Source organism: Hordeum vulgare, chromosome 4H, assembly GCF_904849725.1.
Source record: "Hordeum vulgare subsp. vulgare chromosome 4H, MorexV3_pseudomolecules_assembly, whole genome shotgun sequence".
NCBI lineage: Eukaryota > Viridiplantae > Streptophyta > Magnoliopsida > Poales > Poaceae > Hordeum > Hordeum vulgare.
In genome coordinates this window covers 436,857,426-436,875,793 of record NC_058521.1, presented here as the reverse complement: position 1 = coordinate 436,875,793, position 18,368 = coordinate 436,857,426, and the positions used below count along the sequence as shown (strand labels likewise).

General features: G+C 51.3%; 1 protein-coding gene across 1 annotated transcript; it reads left to right on the top strand.

Moving 5' to 3' along the window:
• Positions 1 to 10,355: 10,355 nt before the first annotated feature.
• On the top strand, positions 10,356 to 11,453 carry LOC123448850 (peroxisomal membrane protein 11-3). Its single transcript, XM_045125874.1, has one exon. It carries the CDS (start codon positions 10,506 to 10,508, stop codon positions 11,217 to 11,219), a length of 714 nt encoding a protein of 237 aa, XP_044981809.1. The 5' UTR covers positions 10,356 to 10,505; the 3' UTR covers positions 11,220 to 11,453.
• The last annotated feature ends 6,915 nt before the right edge of the window (positions 11,454 to 18,368 follow it).

Genomic DNA, 18,368 nt, shown 5'->3' with positions numbered 1-18,368 from the left:
GTATATAGGATTACCGAGTGCGAGTAGTTGTTGCAGTCGGAGTTCACTTACGGTAAGAGTCCCCGAGAGTAAGTTGTACTCAGGTCGGGTAGTATTAGCCTCGGAGGCGTAGGTGATAACATGCATCTCAATAGGGCAGGCCTGCTTGAGGTGCATGCCAGTGGGGTCACTCTTAGTGATCCCACTGGGTGTAGTCCCCGAGACCGCTGTCGACTGCTTGCGTCGGCAGGGGTCTGAAGAACTTAGACTGTTAATTGTTGAACTTTCTGATTGTCCTTTGTTTCTTGGTGGCAGAAGACTTGTGAAATGGGGACGGCCTATGAAGCCCTGAGAGCGGAGAGGAACCAGTTCGCTGGTGAACTTGATGCGGCTATGCTCGCCATGGCCGGCATGAAGGATGATGTGGAGGGACGAGAGAAGTCCTTGGAGGAGGCTCTGGAGGCGAACAAGGTGTTGACGGAGGAGGTTGAAAGAATGAAGAAACAGAGGACTGCTCTGCACAATCAGATGGCCGTCCTGAACAAACGGTGCCTAGCTCAGGAGAAGTATGTCAACGACTGGGCTGGGCAGATGATGACTCGTCTCGCTGGTAAGTCTTATGTTTTGCCAAGTGCTTGTACTGTGTGCGTGAAACTCGACGTTATTGCATGCTTGCCCTTTTGTTGCAGACTTTTGCGTTGATGCTGAGGCTGAAGCAGCGGATGTGGAGCGGTCCATGCGCGAGAACATGCCACTCGGCAAGGACGCCAATCGGGATCTTCTCCGGGCGCATATCCGCGTGGGCAAGGTGGGTCCTTTCATCGGTCGACTGAGAGAGGTCGTCGGCCGAATTGACAAGGAACTTTGGCCAGAAGATGAGTCGCGGCAGGAGATGGAGAGCCTGATGGCGCGATTGGAGGATATTCCGAACCGAGTGCAATCGTGGAAGAAATCGGCAGCGCGTTGCGGTGCTGATGTTGCCCTGTCCTTGGTCCGAGTCCATTGCAAGGAGGTGCGGGAAGAGAAGCTGAAGACACTGAAGGTCGCCAACATGAAGAAGCTTCGATTCGAAGACTTCATGGAGACGTTCCTTGAGAGTGCTACCCGCATCGCCGATGGAATCGACTTGGACACCTTCGTGGAGCCCTCCAGTCCTGGCGCCGGCCCAGCTGACGCGTAATAAAACTTTATCCTCGGTATGCCGAGTGTTTATCTGTAAGGTACTTTGGCCACTTCTGTTGGCTGTCATACTTCTAAATCGGTGTGGGTAAGCTTGATCCGCACTGAGTTAGCTATCCTTTCTAGACTTTTGGAATCGGAATGAAAGCGTTTACTCTTTTGTTTGAATGTTGTTTCGAGTGCGACATTTAGTGCATACTCGGAGAAGATCAATACTTAGGTGATTCTTGATCACAGCTAAGTCCCCGAGTGCGACGTTTAGTGCACACTCGGAGGAAGTTATTACTTAGGTGATTCGTGATCACAGCGAAGTCCCCGAGTGCGACGTGTAGTGCACACTCGGAGGAAGGTAGAACTTAGGTGATTCTTGATCACGGCTAAGCCTCCGAGTGCGACGTGTAGTGCACACTTAGAGGAAGTTATTACTTAGGTGATTCTTGATCACAACTAAGTCCCCGAGTGCGACGTGTAGTGCACACTCGGAGGAAGGTAGAACTTAGGTGATTCTTGATCACAGCTAAGTCCGTTCCATGCGCGCGGCTCGTTTGTCTCCCTCTGAATGTTGTAGAGTCTGTATGCTCCGTTGTTCAGCACCTTGGAGATGATGAAAGGCCCTTCCCAGGCCGGAGCCAACTTGTGGGGTCTTTGCTGATCCACTCGGAGCACTAAATCGCCTGCTTGGAATGTGCGACTCCTGACGTGACGCGCATGAAAGCGTCGCAGATCTTGCTGGTAAATTGTTGAGCGAGTGAGTGCCATCTCGCGTTCCTCCTCTAGAAGATCGACTCCATCTTGCCTTGCTTGTTCTACTTCAGCTTCGGAGAAGAGTTCGACTCGTGGGGCATTGTGAAGCAGGTCACTCGGAAGGACCGCTTCTGCTCCATAAACGAGGAAGAACGGTGATCGCCCCGTTGATCTGTTCGAAGTGGTGCGGAGGCCCCAAAGCACTGAAGGTAACTCGGTGACCCATGCGCCAGCAGCGTGTCCCACCTCTTGCGGGAGTCGGGGCTTCAAACCTTGAAGAATAAGCCCATTCGCCCGCTTAGCTTGTCCGTTGGATTGAGGATGTGCTACGGAAGCAAAATCCACTCGGATACCTTGACTCGCACAGAAGCCTTTGAATCTGTCCGAGTCGAAGTTTGTCCCGTTGTCCGTGATTATGTTGTGAGGTACCCCGAATCTGGAAATGATGTCCCTGACAAACTTGACAGCCGTTGAGGCGTCGAATTTCTTGATGGGCTTGGCTTCTATCCATTTTGTAAACTTGTCGACTGCCACCAACAGATGTGTGTAGCCTCCTTGGCCTGTCTTGAATGGTCCGACTGTATCTAATCCCCAAACTGCAAACGGCCACACAAGAGGGATCGTCTTTAATGCAGATGTTGGCTTGTGGGACTTGTTGGAGTAGAACTGACAGCCTTCACATCGGTCGACCATAGCTTTAGCCATCTCGTTTGCCTGCAGCCAAAAGAAACCAGCTCTGAACGCCTTGGCGATGATTGCTCTCGAAGAAGCGTGATGACCGCAGGTTCCCGAGTGAATATCCTCTAGGATCAACTGCCCTTCCTCCGGGGAAATGCAACGTTGAAGAACGCCTGAAACACTCTCCTTGTACAATTGACCATCAATGACAGTGAATGCCTTCGACCTGCGGACTATTTGCCTGGCTTGGACTTCGTCTTCTGGAAGTTCTTGCCTCAGGATATATGCAATGATCGGCGCAGTCCAATCGGGAATGACAGCCAGAATCTCCATGACCAGATCAACCACAACAGGTACATCGACTTCAGTCGGATCTGTTGTACTCTTGGGTTGTACCGGTTCCTCTGTGAAGGGATCTTCTTTGACCGAGGGAAGGTGGAGGTGTTCAAGGCAGACATCACTCGGGACTGGTCTCCGAGTGGATCCGAGTTTTGCCAACTCATTAGCTGCTTGGTTCTTCAGTCTCGGAACATGGTGAAGCTCTAGACCTTCAAACTTCTTCTCCAGCTTCCTTACTGCATTGCAGTATGTGGTCATGGTGGGGTTCCTGACGTCCCATTCTTTCATCACTTGATTGACCACCAAATCCGAATCGCCGTAGACCATCAAGCGACGGACGCCGAGTGAGATGGCCATGCGCAATCCGTAGAGGAGAGCTTCATACTCTGCCTCATTGTTGGAGGAATCAAAGTGTATCTGCGGCACGTATTTGAGCTTGTCGCCCTTTGGTGATATGATCACAATACCAGCGCCGGAGCCATTCAACATCTTAGACCCATCGAAGAACATTGTCCAATGAGCCGAGTAGATGTGGGTCGGTTGCTGTCGTTCTACCCATTCTGCTATAAAGTCAGCCAGGGCTTGAGACTTAATAGCTTTCTTGGCCTCGAACTTGATGTCACAGTACAACATCTCCATTGCCCACTTCGCCACTCGGCCTGATGCGTCTCGATTGTGGAGAATTTCCGACAACGGAGCATCAGAAACGACAGATACCGAGTGGTCTTGGAAATAATGAGCCACCTTCTTCGCAGTCATATAGATCCCATAGATGAGTTTTTCATAATGGGGATACCTCTGCTTGGAAGGAGTCAGGACTTCGGAGATGTAGTACACTGGCCGCTGAACTTTGTATGCTTTGCCTTCTTCTTCTCGCTCGACTGTAAGAACAGTACTGACGACTTGATTTGTAGCAGCGATATATAGAAGAAGGGGCTCTTTACTGAGCGGAGCAGTAAGAACCGGCTGGGTGGAAAGTAGGACTTTGAGGTCGTCGAATGCGACTTGGGCTTCGTCTGTCCACTCGAAGGTATCTGATTTCTTCATGAGTCGGTACAGAGGAAGTGCTTTTTCGCCGAGTCGACTGATGAACCTGCTCAAAGCCGCTAGGCAACCTGTGAGCCGTTGAACATCGTGTATTCTGACGGGCCTCTCCATTCGGATGATGGTCCCGATCTTTTCGGGGTTGACGTCGATCCCTCGTTCGGAAACGAAGAAACCGAGTAACTTTCCACTGGGAACACCGAATGAACATTTGGCTGGGTTGAGCTTGATATCGTACCTACGAAGGTTGGTGAATGTTTCTGCCAAGTCAGTCAGCAGGTCGGGACCTTTGCGTGACATGACTACGATATCATCCATATATGCCTCCACATTGCGACCGATCTGGTCGAGGAGACATTTTTGGATCATGCGCATAAAGGTAGCTCCTGCATTCTTCAGAACGAAAGGCATAGTGATGTAGTAGAAGCACCCGAATGGGGTGATGAAGGCTGTTTTTAACTCATCGGGACCATACAGACGGATCTGATGATAGCCCGAGTAGGCATCAAGAAACGACAAACGCTCGCATCCCGCAGTCGAATCGACAATTTGATCTATGCGGGGGAGCGGAAAATGGTCTTTCGGGCAGACCTTATTGAGATGCTTGAACTCGATGCACATTCGGAGAGACTTGTCCTTCTTGGGCACCATGACAACATTGGCGAGCCACTCGGAGTGGTGAACCTCGCGAATGAAGTTGGCGGCCAACAACTTGGCCACCTCTTCTCCGATTGCCTTCCTCTTGTGCGCGGCGGACTGGTGTAGGCGCTCTCGGACGGGCCGAGCGACGGGATCCACATGCAGTCGGTGCTCAGTCAACTCCCTGGGCACACCTGGCATGTCAGAGGGTTTCCATGCGAAGATGTCCCAGTTCTCACGGAGGAATTGGGTGAGCTCGGCTTCCTATTTAGGATCGAGGGTGGTGGAGATGTTCGTCAGGGCGGCAGAGTCGTCCGTCGGGTGGATGCTGACCTTTTTCGTCTCCCCCGCCGACTGAAACGCGGACTCAGAAGCTGGTTTCTTTGAGCGCATCAGGTCGGCAGGGTCGACTGTCTTCTTGTACTCGTCGAGCTCGAGTACAGCCATCTGCTGGTCGGCGATTCTTGATCCCTGCTGCAGACACTCTTCGGCTCGCTGACGGTTGCCCGTGATGGTGATCACGCCTTTCGGGCCTGGCATCTTCAACTTCAAGTATATATAGCATGGACGTGCCATGAAGCTCACATATGCTGGGCGGCCCATAATTGCGTGGTAAGCGCTCTGGAAATCCACCACCTCAAATATGAGTTTCTCCTTGCGAAAGTTCTTGTCGGAGCCGAAAACGACGTCCAACGCGATCTGGACGAGTGACTTGGCCTTCCGTCCAGGGACGACTCCGTGGAACTGCATACTGCTCTCGCTGAGTCTGGACATCGGAATGCCCATTCCCTTGAGAGTGTCGGCGTACATGATGTTCAGCCCGCTACCACCGTCCATGAGGACATTGCGCAGTCGGACTCCTTCCACCACCGGGTCGACGACCAGAGCCTGTCTTCCTGGGGTGGGAATATGCGCTGGATGATCCGACTGGTCAAAGGTGATCGCAGTCTGAGACCATTTAAGGAACTTGGGGTTGGTCGGAACGGCCATGTTGACCTCCCCGTTCACCAGCTTCAGTCGACTCTTGCTTTCGATGTCAGCAAAAATCATGAGGGTTGCGTGGACTTGGGGGAACGGATCCTCCTTATCCTCCTCATCTTGTTCAGGATCCTTCTCACTCGGTTGTCCCTCGCTGAACCCCTGGATCAGGAGACGACACTGTCGAGTGGTATGCTTTGCGTATATGGGGTTGCCTTCTTCGTCCATCTTCGTGTGAACCTGACAAGGCTGGTCCAGGATGGGATTGTTGAACGGCTTCTTCTTGGGGGTAAATTGCGCCTTCCCTTTGCCCTTGAACTTGGCACTGGTCACGGCTGCAGCTTCTGCTTGCGGTGTGGGCGGAACCTTCTGTTTCTGCTTCAGAGTGTTACCTCCGTCGACATCGCCGACTGTCTTGTGCTTGCCGCTCCGGATGTGGTCCTCTTCCTCGCCATTTGCATAGCGAGCCGCTATCTCCATCATCTTGCTCATGGAGATGTCGCATGTTCGACCGAACTTTAGGTACAGCTCTCTGTACCGCACGCCTGCCTTGAAGGTGCAGACTGCTTGATGCTCGGTGACGTTCTCCACCGTGTGGTAGAGGGTTGTCCAACGCTGGATGAAGTCGCGCAGGGGCTCATTCGGCTTCTGGACACAGTGCTGGAGCTCCACGAGGCCTGCAGGGCGTTTGCACGTCCCTTCGAAGGTCCTGATGAACACTCGGGCCAGATCTTCCCAACTGTAAATGCTCGAGGGGGCCAACTGGTTCAGCCACGCTCGCGCCGAGCCGTCGAGCATCAGACGGAGGTGCTTCATGGCGACGTGGTAGTCCCCTCCTCCGATCTGGACTGCCACTCGGTAATCGTCTAGCCATGTTTCAGGCTTGGATTCTCCCGTAAATTTACCGATTCCCGCTGAAGTTGGGCGGGATGTCAGCCGAGCGGATGGCTCGACTAGAACACTCGGGGCCGGAAACGATGGTCCTGCTTTCGCTTGGACGGTCCATATCATGTCCATCGCGGTGGGCTCGACCCCTGTCGACTCTTCGCTGGGCGATTCGCCCTCTTGCATCGGGTCTTGGGTCGTAAGTGTCGCCGACTGAACGCCGATCATCATGATGCCGGGACCCATAGGGCCCACCCCGCGGAGGGGTGCGTGAGCGGCGGCGATCTTCACGGATCATGGAACGGCTGCCTCCCCTGTGGTGCTGATGAGAACCAGGGCTGTGAACCGACCGATGCGTGTTTGCGTGGACCGAACTATTGTAGATCCGGTTGTGTGACTGGGAGACTGCCGAATTCTGCTACTGCGTCGTGTGCAACAGGGCTCGGATCTGCTCGATTCCCCTTCATGCCTCTGAATCAGTCGGCTGGAGGGAATCGACAATTTTGGCAGCCGCAACCAAGTTGAGGAGAGGTGTGCGGAACAACTCCACGTTGCTCCGCCGAGTGTGCCGACTGGCAGAACGGCGAGGTGGGCGGCGTGCACCGGATGCTTCACCGATCTCGCGCTCGCTCCGGCCAGCTTGACGGGGATCTTCATGGGAGTTGGCCATGTGTACTTCTGCTGCAGGTCCGCGACCCGCGTACTCGGAAGGGAACTCAGTCGGAACTGAGCCCGAGCACTGGGAACGCGGGGCAACCACAACAGACTCTAGAACCGCCACTTGAGAAGACGCGATCTGACGTGCTCGGGCATGCTGCACCCAACGTTGGAGACGCGGACTACGGGACCGCTTGCCGCGGTGCATGACGGAGGTGCAAGTCGACAACGGAGCCGATTGTTGGAGAAGAAGAACGCCGCGGGCGCCGGCACGGAAGTGCGTGGCCCCGCGATGGGGAAGCGCCTCGACGTCGAGAGGTGCCTCCCGAAGCCACGTCGAATCGTCTACGGTGAAGGAGAGAGCGCTGAAGAAGATCTGGTGACCATGCTCGAATCTCCACCGGTTGACATGACGAAAAGAAGTAGTCGCAAACTCGCCGGAAGTCGCTTAGACGCCTGCCCCACGGTGGGCGCCAACTGTCGTGGGTATAAGCCTGACAGTAGATGTGTAGGGTACGAATGAGATGGGCAGAGTCCTAGCTACGGCGAGGTTGTATGAGTTCAGGCCCCTCTGCGGTGGAGGTAACAGCCCTACGTCTCAGTGCTCTCGGAGCTTGTTGTCGAGTGTAATATGGAATACAATGATTTGCTAACCCCTCTACTAGTGGGGGAGGGCGGCTTATATAGAGTGCGCTACCCTCCGCAACGGTTCTGGTACAGGGGGGAGTAACGGGGGTTGAATGCGTACGTTACAGGTAACGTATGCCCTAAATGCTAATAAATGCACCCGGAAACGTACGGCAGTTTCCCTCCAGAGAGGTTATGATGTACCGAGGTTATCCAGTCGGTTAGCCTGGTATCCTCCGAATGCTAGTCTCCGACTGGATGATTCAGGACCTGTTACCGACTGGATGATGGGGACTCCTTAATTCAGTCGGGGCAGACTTAGGGTTCTGTCCTTTGTGTGGGGTAGTCCTTGGGTAGGACCTGTATGGCAGGCCTATGACCCTACCCTAGGACTATGACCCCATCAACGACTTTGATCTTTACTGTTTGAAGAATTTGACTGAAGACTTTCTCATATTCCTCAACCTAAATTCTTCACTTAAGTTATTCTTCACCTGCATATCCTGAACATGCTAAGTGTGAAATCTGAACGTTTCATTTCACTCTGACGACTATGCTATCGCTGTTTTGCACACCTGTTTGTGTACTTATTCCGTTGCACATAGTTCGTGATTGAGGACATTCCTCACAAGGAATTTCCTAAGTGACGAATTCATAAAAATCGCCTATTCATCCCCCTCTGGTTGATATAATGCACTTTCACAAAGTCACCTCCCTCGGAGACCTTTGTCATCGCTCCATGCATGAATCTTTCCTAATATATCGGTCGCTAGACTCCTCCACACAGCACGCGACTAGTGATGCAATGCAAGCAAGCAAATAAAGTGTCCCCGCAAAAGAAAAAACATTCAAAGTGCCAGTTGAGAGCAACTCCAACGGGGCGACCCAAACGGGCGACGATTTTGTCCGTTTTTTGTTCGTTTGGGTCGACCAAGCGGACACGAACGTCTGCTTCCGCGTTTGTCTCGGCCCATGCACCCAACGCTGGCCTGACCCATTTTGACGGCGTGAGAAAAAAAATAATGCATGCATATTTAAAATAAAAACAACATTAATTAAACATTAAAGCCGGCCACAAAAGCCGACGAGAGTCCACGCGTCCACATTTGCATTTAAGAAAATTAAAAATAAACTAAACTACGAGGTGGTGTGCTGCCCTAGGCGTCGGCGTTGTCGTCCTCGGGGGTCCGTGAGGTCGATGAGCGTCAGCGCAGGGCCAGCCCAGGGGAACGCCGTGTTCTAAAGGGCGTTCATGTTGGGCGCGGGCTGTGCCGCCGCGGTGTGGCACGCCTCCTCCTCGACCTCACACTGCTCCTCCTCGGCGTCCCGCTCGAGCATCTCGAGGTACTCGCCATGGCGGCGCTCCTCGATCAGTCGTCGCTGGCGCCAATGTTCGAGGTACGCCGCCTCCAGCACCGGTGTCGCGCCAACCCAGACCAGTGGCACGCTGATCCACTCACGCACTACTCCCGTCCAGACAGGGGACGGCTCCGGCTCCGGTTCCGGCTCGGCTTTGACAGGGGACCGCGGGGTCACCGGCGGTAGGACGCAGTCACCCGCTGCGGAGAGGGCCATGGCCGCCTCGTACGCCGCCTCCTCTTGCTCGGCCGTCGCCGCCCTGCACCGCTCGTCCTCCTCGCTCTCCCGGTAGATCGCCAAAAGGGTCGCCTGGTCCTCCTCGCGGACGACGAGCGGGGGCGGTGGCACGGTGCAGTCGACTTCGCAAACACCGCGTTGCCTCGCCTCCTCGTGGTCGAAGGCGAATTAGCGAGCCGCATTGGGTGAGTCGGTTGCGTAGGCGGGGTCGCGGCGTTGCTCCGACGTCAGGAGCGTCCGCCGGCGCCGCACCTCCTCCACGTGCGCCCTAGCCGACCGCGGCGCCGCCGGCACTGGGATCCTCTCCGGATCCAGGTGCCAGTCGTGCGGCAGGGTGGCGTCGGGCTACGGGAGAGGCACACGGTGCTCCCAGTGCCACTCCGCCTCGTGCACGAGCACGTTGACGCGTTGCCTTGGCCGGCAAGCTGGCGCCGGCGGAGGCGGGAGGAACCCCGAGAGAAAAAGGAATGGTGGGGAACTTGCCCTTGGCCTTGCTGCTGCCGGCGTCGGAGAAGAGCCCCATCTGGCATGGCTGGGGCGGCTAGGGTTCGCCAACGACGGGGGAGCGAGTGTGGCTAGATGGGGACGGGGGCTGGCTGCAAGCGGATCAGGACGACCCCGCCGCACGGTCGACTTAAAAAAGGACGACCGTCGTCGCTGACGCGTGGGCCCGAGGTCATTAAGCTAACCAGGTAGGCCGCGGGCAGTTGGACGACCGCGAGGTGGGGACGCGGCAGACACCAAGAAGACGCGTGTGGCGTCCGTTCCGCGTCCGTGTTGACATATTTGGCATGCAAATTTAGACCGCAAATGCGTGTTGACATATTTGGCATGCAAATTTAGACCGCAAATGCGTCGACGTGGATGTAAATCGAACTCGATTTGAGTTTGAGAACGCGTTGGGCCTCCTATTTTGTTCGGTCAATCCAACGAGAAGACGAGGGACGAAATGAGTCGTAATATTTGAGTTGCTGTGAGTTCTCACACTCACACGCGGGTCCGCACCGCTAGTTCAATGATTCGTCCTCCTCTCCTCTCCCCCCTTGTCGTCGACTCCAACCGATCCGGCGTGCCATCACACGGCAACCACCCCGCATCATACACGCATAGTATACGCAACCACAGCCCACCCGTACCTCCCCGCCGCCCCAACAGCCGCCATGGCCTCCGAGGCTCGCAAGAGCGCCGCCGGAGCGCGCCCGCCTCCCCGCGACTTCCTCGCCCACCTGGAGGCCTACCTCGCCCGCCGCGACGGCGTCGACAAGCTCCTCAAGATCTCCCGCTACGCCGCGCGCCTCGCGCTCGCCGCTGGGCCGCTGCCCCCGCCCGCCTCCGCGCGCCTCAAGTCCTTCGAGTCCAGCCTCGGCCTCAGCCGCAAGGCCTTCCGCCTCGGCAAGTTCGTCCAGGACGTTAACGCCCTCCGCGCGCACCCTGGCCTCCTCCCTCCGCCCTTCGTGCTCCTCGCCTACGGCGGCGAGGGCGTCTACTACTTCATCGAGCAGTTCGTCTGGCTCGCGAAAGCTGGCCTCCTCCCGGCGCACCTCCTCCCCCGCCTCCAGCGCCTCAGCGCCTGGGCTGAGCTGCTGGGATACGTCGGCTCCATCACCATCAAGCTGGAAGAGGTGGCGAAGATGGAGTCTTCAATCAGGATGCGGCTGGCAGAGGGTTGCGGGGAGGAGAACGAGGCGGCGAGGACGATGCGGGGGAAGCTGCTGCTGAAGCGACTGTCCGTTGTGCAGGACGTGGCGGACGCCTTCATGGCGCTAGGGGACGTGACTAACGGGAAGGGGTTGCTCGGTAGCTCCACGCTGACGGCGTCTGCCGGATTGCTGTCGGCGCTGATCAGCACGCACAAGAACTGGAATTCTTGCTGAAGTCTCAAGGTATATATAGGTTTTAAAACATGGTTGACAATAGGATGAATAAAGCTGAAATTTAGGCAAAAACTGTATTGGTAAATGAAAGCGTTGCTTCTGTAATCTAGATGCCGGTGTTGGTGGTATGGGTGGAATTCATGCTGATGCATTTGTTGGTTGGGGAACAGAACACTGATGCTGCTCGTGATCAATTTCACCATAATCATTTGGGATGTTTTATTTCGTCAAAAAGATAGAAACAGATGCTTCATTATGGTCGTATTGGTATGAAGGGTTTGCTTTCTTCCGACTGTGTAGCTTATGGCTGACTTCAAAGATGAGAGCTTTGCTCCATATTGCGAAAACAGAAGCACTGAACATGGCCGTAACTTTATGATGTCTGCCTACAAGAGTAAAACAGCTCCATGGCAGATTATTTTGCAGCAATAAGATTCACAATGCATCATAATTTGGTCCTTATGCACTAGGAAGTTGAAACCAGAATCACAATCTGGTGTATCGTTTTCCTGCTAGAATCTTCAGTTTGTGTCAATATGAAAGGAAGTTAATTAACTAACCTTGCTGAGTTAGCTAGCACAAACTTTGCAACTGATATGATTATGGGCGAGTATATCATGAAGCGAATGTGCAATCAAAAGCACTGCAGAAGAAAGAATGCCCTGAATTAAAAGCATGACATGAACTTGACAATACCAAGAGGTCCAAGATTGAGTATAGTTATTCTTTAGAATCAGTGACCTTGATCTGCATACAATACCTAAGCTACCAGATTAGCTTATCTGTTTGATTACCACATTCTACATTACTCCGATTGAATCAGCTCCAAAGGAATGATAAGCAGACGCAGTTCATACATACCGGACCAAAATATTGTTTAATTCACAGTCTAATCTTATTTCGTTAGCTCCAAATTGCAATTCTTGTTTGCAAAAACAATGAATCAATGCATAAATATGCAATGTTGTGTAGATACATTTTATGCTTTGTGCTCATAACTTCTTGCACTGATTGAAGTGCAGCTGATTGTTCCTATAGGGTCAAGATTAACTTAGTTCGGGTTTCTTCCAGCCATTGTTTGCATTAGCAGTACATGAGATTCTATACTGTTATGAATTACAAAAATTGTTCAGAATTTACTCTTCTACTGAGCTGGCACTGATGGGAGGACTCTTGACGCTCTGCTACCACGGACGAGGGGTCACCAAGGTACTGTTACTCAGATCACTTAGCTCATTACCTATTAGTGTTTGTAGTTTACAACACAAACTGTTCCTCCAGCTAAGAGTAAGACAGCTGGTATGTGGTAAGATTTCTTGGTTTGAGTATGGCGTGGCAATAATTTTATAACTTTGCATTTCTAGTGGAAAGTAAGTCCACATTGTCAATTCAATGTCACATCCAACTGGATTATTGTAGGCTGGAAGCCCCAATTAGTTATGTATTCATTTCCTTGAAAAAAAAGTTTATAAGTATGCCAGTAACCGTAGCATAGAATGGGTTTAGTAGCAATGAACAATGAAACACCTCTTATGTCTTAAAGCAACCAAATTACTATTTTCTTATAATCCGATATTTTGTGTTTACTGTTTGTGAAGGAGCTTCATAATTTCATGCCTGATTATATGTACAGCTATTCTTTACAAGAGAAAGAATTTACCTTTCATGATTGATTGCCATATAGGCGCCGTCATTCCTGTTTGAATCAGCCAACCTGCTGCATAAATCTTGCAAATCGTTGTCTACAGGTTACAGCTGGCCAACTTGGCAATATTGGTCCCAAATGCTTGAGATGCGGCTTTGTTCTAGGTTATGAACTGTAGAATAGTTTCAGATTTAGATGAAAGAACCTTACTGCTTTCATATCCAGTGGATCCAACAAAAAACTTATAGTTAAATGGTTGTAAAAGCACGTCCTGTTCCCAGCTCCATGTAACATGCTCCTGGAGGCAAACAATGGATTTCAGGTGATCTGTTTTCGTCTCACTGTTCAGGCTTAAAAACATACTTATATAGCTGTAAAAGCAAGGAGTGCGAGGCTGCGACTGCTGCTGCATGTAGGGATTAGAGATTGATGAACCTGTAGTTGCTATTCTCGTCACCAAAAATTCCAGTTAATTAGCTGATGAGGTGAGTAGCTGTTAACTGACTGAGATCCCGCTTAACTGGACGATATTTGGAACAATGCGGTAGGTACAGGAGAAAGAATTTACCACTGATGATGGATTGCCATAGAGCGGCCCTGTTGAAACCTGTAAACCAGCTGCAAAATTTACCTATTGTTGGTGGTCTACGCTCTACAGGTAACAACTGGACAGCTGGGCGTTTCTGCTACAAAATGGCTGGGATGCGGCTGTGAGCTGTGCGTGGGCTAGATTGTGGATTGCTATATTAGTCTTGAATTAAATCGAAATGAAACAACATTACTAGCACTCTCCTGTCCAGTCTGGTTGCATCAGAGAGTATCTGTCCCTGCCTGTCTCTATTTGTGTGCAACACGGCAAAATTGACAAAAATGACCCTGGGGCGAAAGAACTCACAGATTGACCCCGCGGGGGAAATAATTCACCGGCCTGACCCTTTTGTGTGGCGCCCGACACCTAGGCACCACACTGTACTGTGTGACGCCTAGGTGTTCGGCGCCACACCCCCGACCACGTGGCAGGGAGGGGGCCACCCCCAGGCAGTGTGACGCCTAAGCCTCAGGCGTCACACATTGTAATGTGTGGCGCCTGACGCTTAGGCGCCACACATGGACTTATACAGCCACGGTCCAGCCTCCCTCCCCATCCCGTCCCTCATTCAAACATAAACTGCCACTGCGGCGGCGGCTGGCTCTCATCCCCTTCCTAATCCCCTCCCCATCTCTTTCAGATCTGGGGATTTCTTCCCTGGATTGATCCCCCAAGGTAATGTCCTCCCCCATCCCTTCCCTTTCCCATCCTTCTATCCAATTTTATCATGTTTTGGTTGAGTAGATTGATTTTAGTAGATTGATTTTAGTAGGTTCTTAGGATTTGACTAGTTAGGATTTGGTTGAGTATATGAGTAGTTAGTAGTTAGTAGTAGTAGTAGTTAGTAGTAGTAGTAGGTATAGGAATTGCATTATGTTTTGGTTTTGGTTGAGTATATGAATAGTGAGTAGTAGTAGTAGTTAGTAGTAGTAGTAGTTAGTAGTAGTACTTAGTATTAGTAGTAGTTAGTAGTAGTAGGTATAGGAATTGTATTAGGTTTTGACTAGTTAGGATATGAGTTAGGATTTGACTAGTTAGTATATGAGTTAGGATTTGGTTGAGTATATGACTAGTTAGTAGTTAGTAGTAGTAGTAGTTAGTAGTTAGTAGTAGTATTAGGTATAGGAATTGCATTAGGTTTTGGTTTTGTTGAGTATATGAATAGTTAGTAGTAGTAGTTAGTAGTAGTAGTAGTAGTTCATATGAGTATATGAGTCTTATTTGAATATGAGTATATGAGTAATTTTTTGTGATTTGTAGGATGGTGTGGCTTTTGAATGATGTTTATGACGTTGAACACCGGGCCTATTTCATGTCGGAGAAGAAGATGGTAAGTAGAAAATGATTATTAGATTAGTATTTTTTTTAAAATGTAATAAGCACTTGATATCTTCTTCTCCTATATGTTTGCAGGAGCTTACGCCCTTAAAGATCCGGTCTCATGGGGCATCCTCTGTAATGCATTACGATGAGCGGTACACCCCGTACATCGAGATGACGGGACTCCTTCCATTCGTGCAGCTTGTGAGTCGGTCAACTCCCAATCTGAACGCTGCGGCAGTCACAACACTCATTGATCGTTGGAGGCCGGAGACACATAGTTTTCACCTCCGGACCGGAGAGATGACGGTTACTCTTCAAGATGTTTCCATGATCACCGCTCTTCCGATCGAGGGGAAGCCACTATGTATGAGCACTGATTCTGAGGGATGGCGGCAACAAATGGAGGCTCTTATTGGTATGTCGCCGCAGGAGCCGGAGGTAGAAGATGGAGGGAAGAAAGATAGAGTCCCTGCCGGCGCCACTTTCACTTGGATTGCCGCCAACTTTGCTCATTGTTCTGAGGACGCAGATGACGAGGTGATCCAGAGGTATGCTCGCGTCTACATGTGGTACGTCATCTCTAGGACTATCTTTGCGGACGGCACAGGCAAGAATGCTCCATGGATGTGGCTGAAGGCGTTGACTGTTTTCGACAACAAGTTCAGCTGGGGCTTGGCCGCACTGGCTTACTTGTATCGGCAGGTAATAAATTGTTAGTATTAGGTACTCTCTGTTATCTTTTTCTGCTAAACTGATGCATGTTTGTTGTTACTTGTAGTTGGACGATGCTTGTCGCAGGACGACAAAGGATGGTGGAGTTGGTGGTTGTATGCTCCTACTTTCAGTATGGAGCTGGGAACGCCTACTTGTTGGAAGCCCTAAAAGCTCACAGTGGAATACCTGGGATGACCACGGCAACCCTGTACGGCAACCTACATGGGCTTACAAGTGGGACTTGGTATCGGAGGTGGCAAGCAAAGTGAACCTATTGTAAAAGCAATACACCAACGAGATGGATTCGCTTACCCCCGAGCAGGTAAGATGGTTTCAGAGTTGACTTCCAGCTTCTATGTTGTGAGTGAAATGAATTGTGGTATTCATCTTGTGTTGTAGGTTGAATGGGTGCCATATGGTGTCAAGACAAACTTTGGTGATGCACACACGTTTCAGCTGAATCCACTATGCGTGCAGGAAAGACATCTTTGACTAATGCGTTGTCCCCTAATATGCAATTGGGCGGTTGAGTTTCATCTCCCGCATCGTGTGATGCGTCAATTTGGTTACTTTCAGCCACACCCGTCGGAGTGGGTGGACACGGACACACAGCTTCACAGGTAACAAAAAATAATTAGTGATTAGTTTTGTTCTTAGTGTTGAGCGAGCTACTGATGTGTTTTGTTCAAAGCAGGTTGGATAAGAGGAGGCAGCGAAAAATCAAGGATTGGCAGAAGCATCATAATAGCTATGTCGTTATGTTCGAGCAAAGTGTGCAGGCAACTTCGAGCATACAACGAACCCAGTACCGTCAGCATTGTGCTCTTACATTCAGCAACTACCTAAGATGGTTTCAGGAGAGTACTCGTGTCGAGATTTGTCCGTCGGCTTACGAGGAGGACATACTGGAAGAACCCACTGAGTACGATGCACTTGCCCAAGACGGTTACAACAAGTTGATTCGCGAAGGGTACCAAACTTCCTTCGCCCCTGTCCTGAACTTTGTGGTAAGTGTGCTCCCCTATGAAAATTATGAATTCTAGTGGACCTATTCACTTGCACTTATTTGTTGTCATTGTCTTGTGATCATAACGCAAAGAGGTCAAGAAACAAGCAGATGAGTCCGAAGATATTCTAGATAACACACCTGGAGGACAAAAGGGAGAATCTGCACTTCGTCTATTCATAAAGGTGTTGTGTCATTATTATTATTTTGCCCACGAATGCAACATTATAGGTTACCTAATATATGTCATTTATATTTGAATCTAACAGGAACAGGGCAAGAAGTTACAGCGCTTATCCAACATTTTAGGTTGCCGTGACCCTGAATATGTTTCACCTTCCAGATCCGGTTCATCCGAAAGAAATACTCTTGACGATTCAGCTTCTTCGGGCGCTCGTATGGTTGATGGTGACATTACCTCAGCGGCTAATACCCAAAGAAATACTCAGGAGGATGATGTTGACACTCCTCAGGTATGACATAGCCATATAATTTGCACTTTCAACCTTCAAATTTGAACTTTCAACCTTCATATGTATTAGGCTGCGGACGACATGACGTTGAAGGCTTTCCAACGCTCCGCTTACATGTTGAAGCACAGGAAGGAATTTAAGCGCTACTCACCGGATGATTATGCGAAAGGAAAGAATCAGGTGGCCGGGGGTTCTCGTTTGTCAAGGATGAGAAGCATGAACGATGAGGTTGAGGATGACGATGAGTCGGATGACCCGGAGCAATTTGTGGTTGCGAGAAGGAAGAAGCTAGCATCCAAGAGGGGACGAGGCCCCAAGTGATTTGAAGTTGGTGTTGCACTTGTCGAGCTGAACTATTTACTTTTGTTGTGAACTTATTCGAGTTGTGAACCATTTAGTTGTTGTTGCACTTGTTGTGAACCATTTAGTTGTTGGCTATGATGATGATGTCAATAATTGTTGTACTTGATGATTCCTTGGCTTTCAATATGATTGCTGTCAAAATGTCAATAATTTCAGCAGGTTTTCACATGTGTGGCGCATAAGGCATATGCGCCACACATGTGAGTTGTGGCGCCTTAGGCTTAGGCGTCACACATGTGAAATAGACTGGGGGAGGGGGTGGGGAGGGTGGCTGGGCTGTGGCTGTATAAGTCCATGTGTGGCGCCGAAGCGTTAGGCGCCACACATTACAATGTGTGACGTCTGAGGCTTATGCATCACACTGCCTGCGGGGTGACCCCCTCCCTGCCACGTGGTCGGGGGTGTGACGCCGAACACCTAGGCGTCACACAGTACAGTGTGCCGCCTAGGTGTCGGGCACCACACAAAAGGATCAGGCCGGTGAATTATTTTCCTCGCGGGGTCAATCCGTGAGTTCTTTCGTTCCGGGGGGTCATTTTTGTCAACTTTGCCGTGCAACACAGCCTACTGGGAAGGAATAGAACAGGGGAAAGCCGCCCGATCCCCAGGCCACCACGAGATGACGATGATGATGGTGGATGGGCAGGGCAGGTAGCACCGAACCGAATTTTGCTGCCGAGTCACGGACACGTCAGGCGCCCATGGCACGGCACCACTATGTGGCTAGGCCCAGTTGGGCCTGATACGAACGAAACCAAACGAGCAGTCCAGCCAGCTGGATTACCAGCGGCGCAAGCGAAAATAAGCATGTGAACGGCGGCGATGCCTCCGCGGCCGCGACGCGGGCGACTAGTCCAAGCAAGCAAGGCACTCCAACTCCAGCGCCAACGGTCCAACCACTAGCGAGTAGCGAAGTGCCGGTGGAGCTGGCCAAACCCAATCCACCACCCCGCCCCACTCCCACCTACGCGGCGATAAAAGCCAGCCAGCGCGTTCCTAACCCCACCCCACCTCCCCCTACCGTACGCGATGCTTC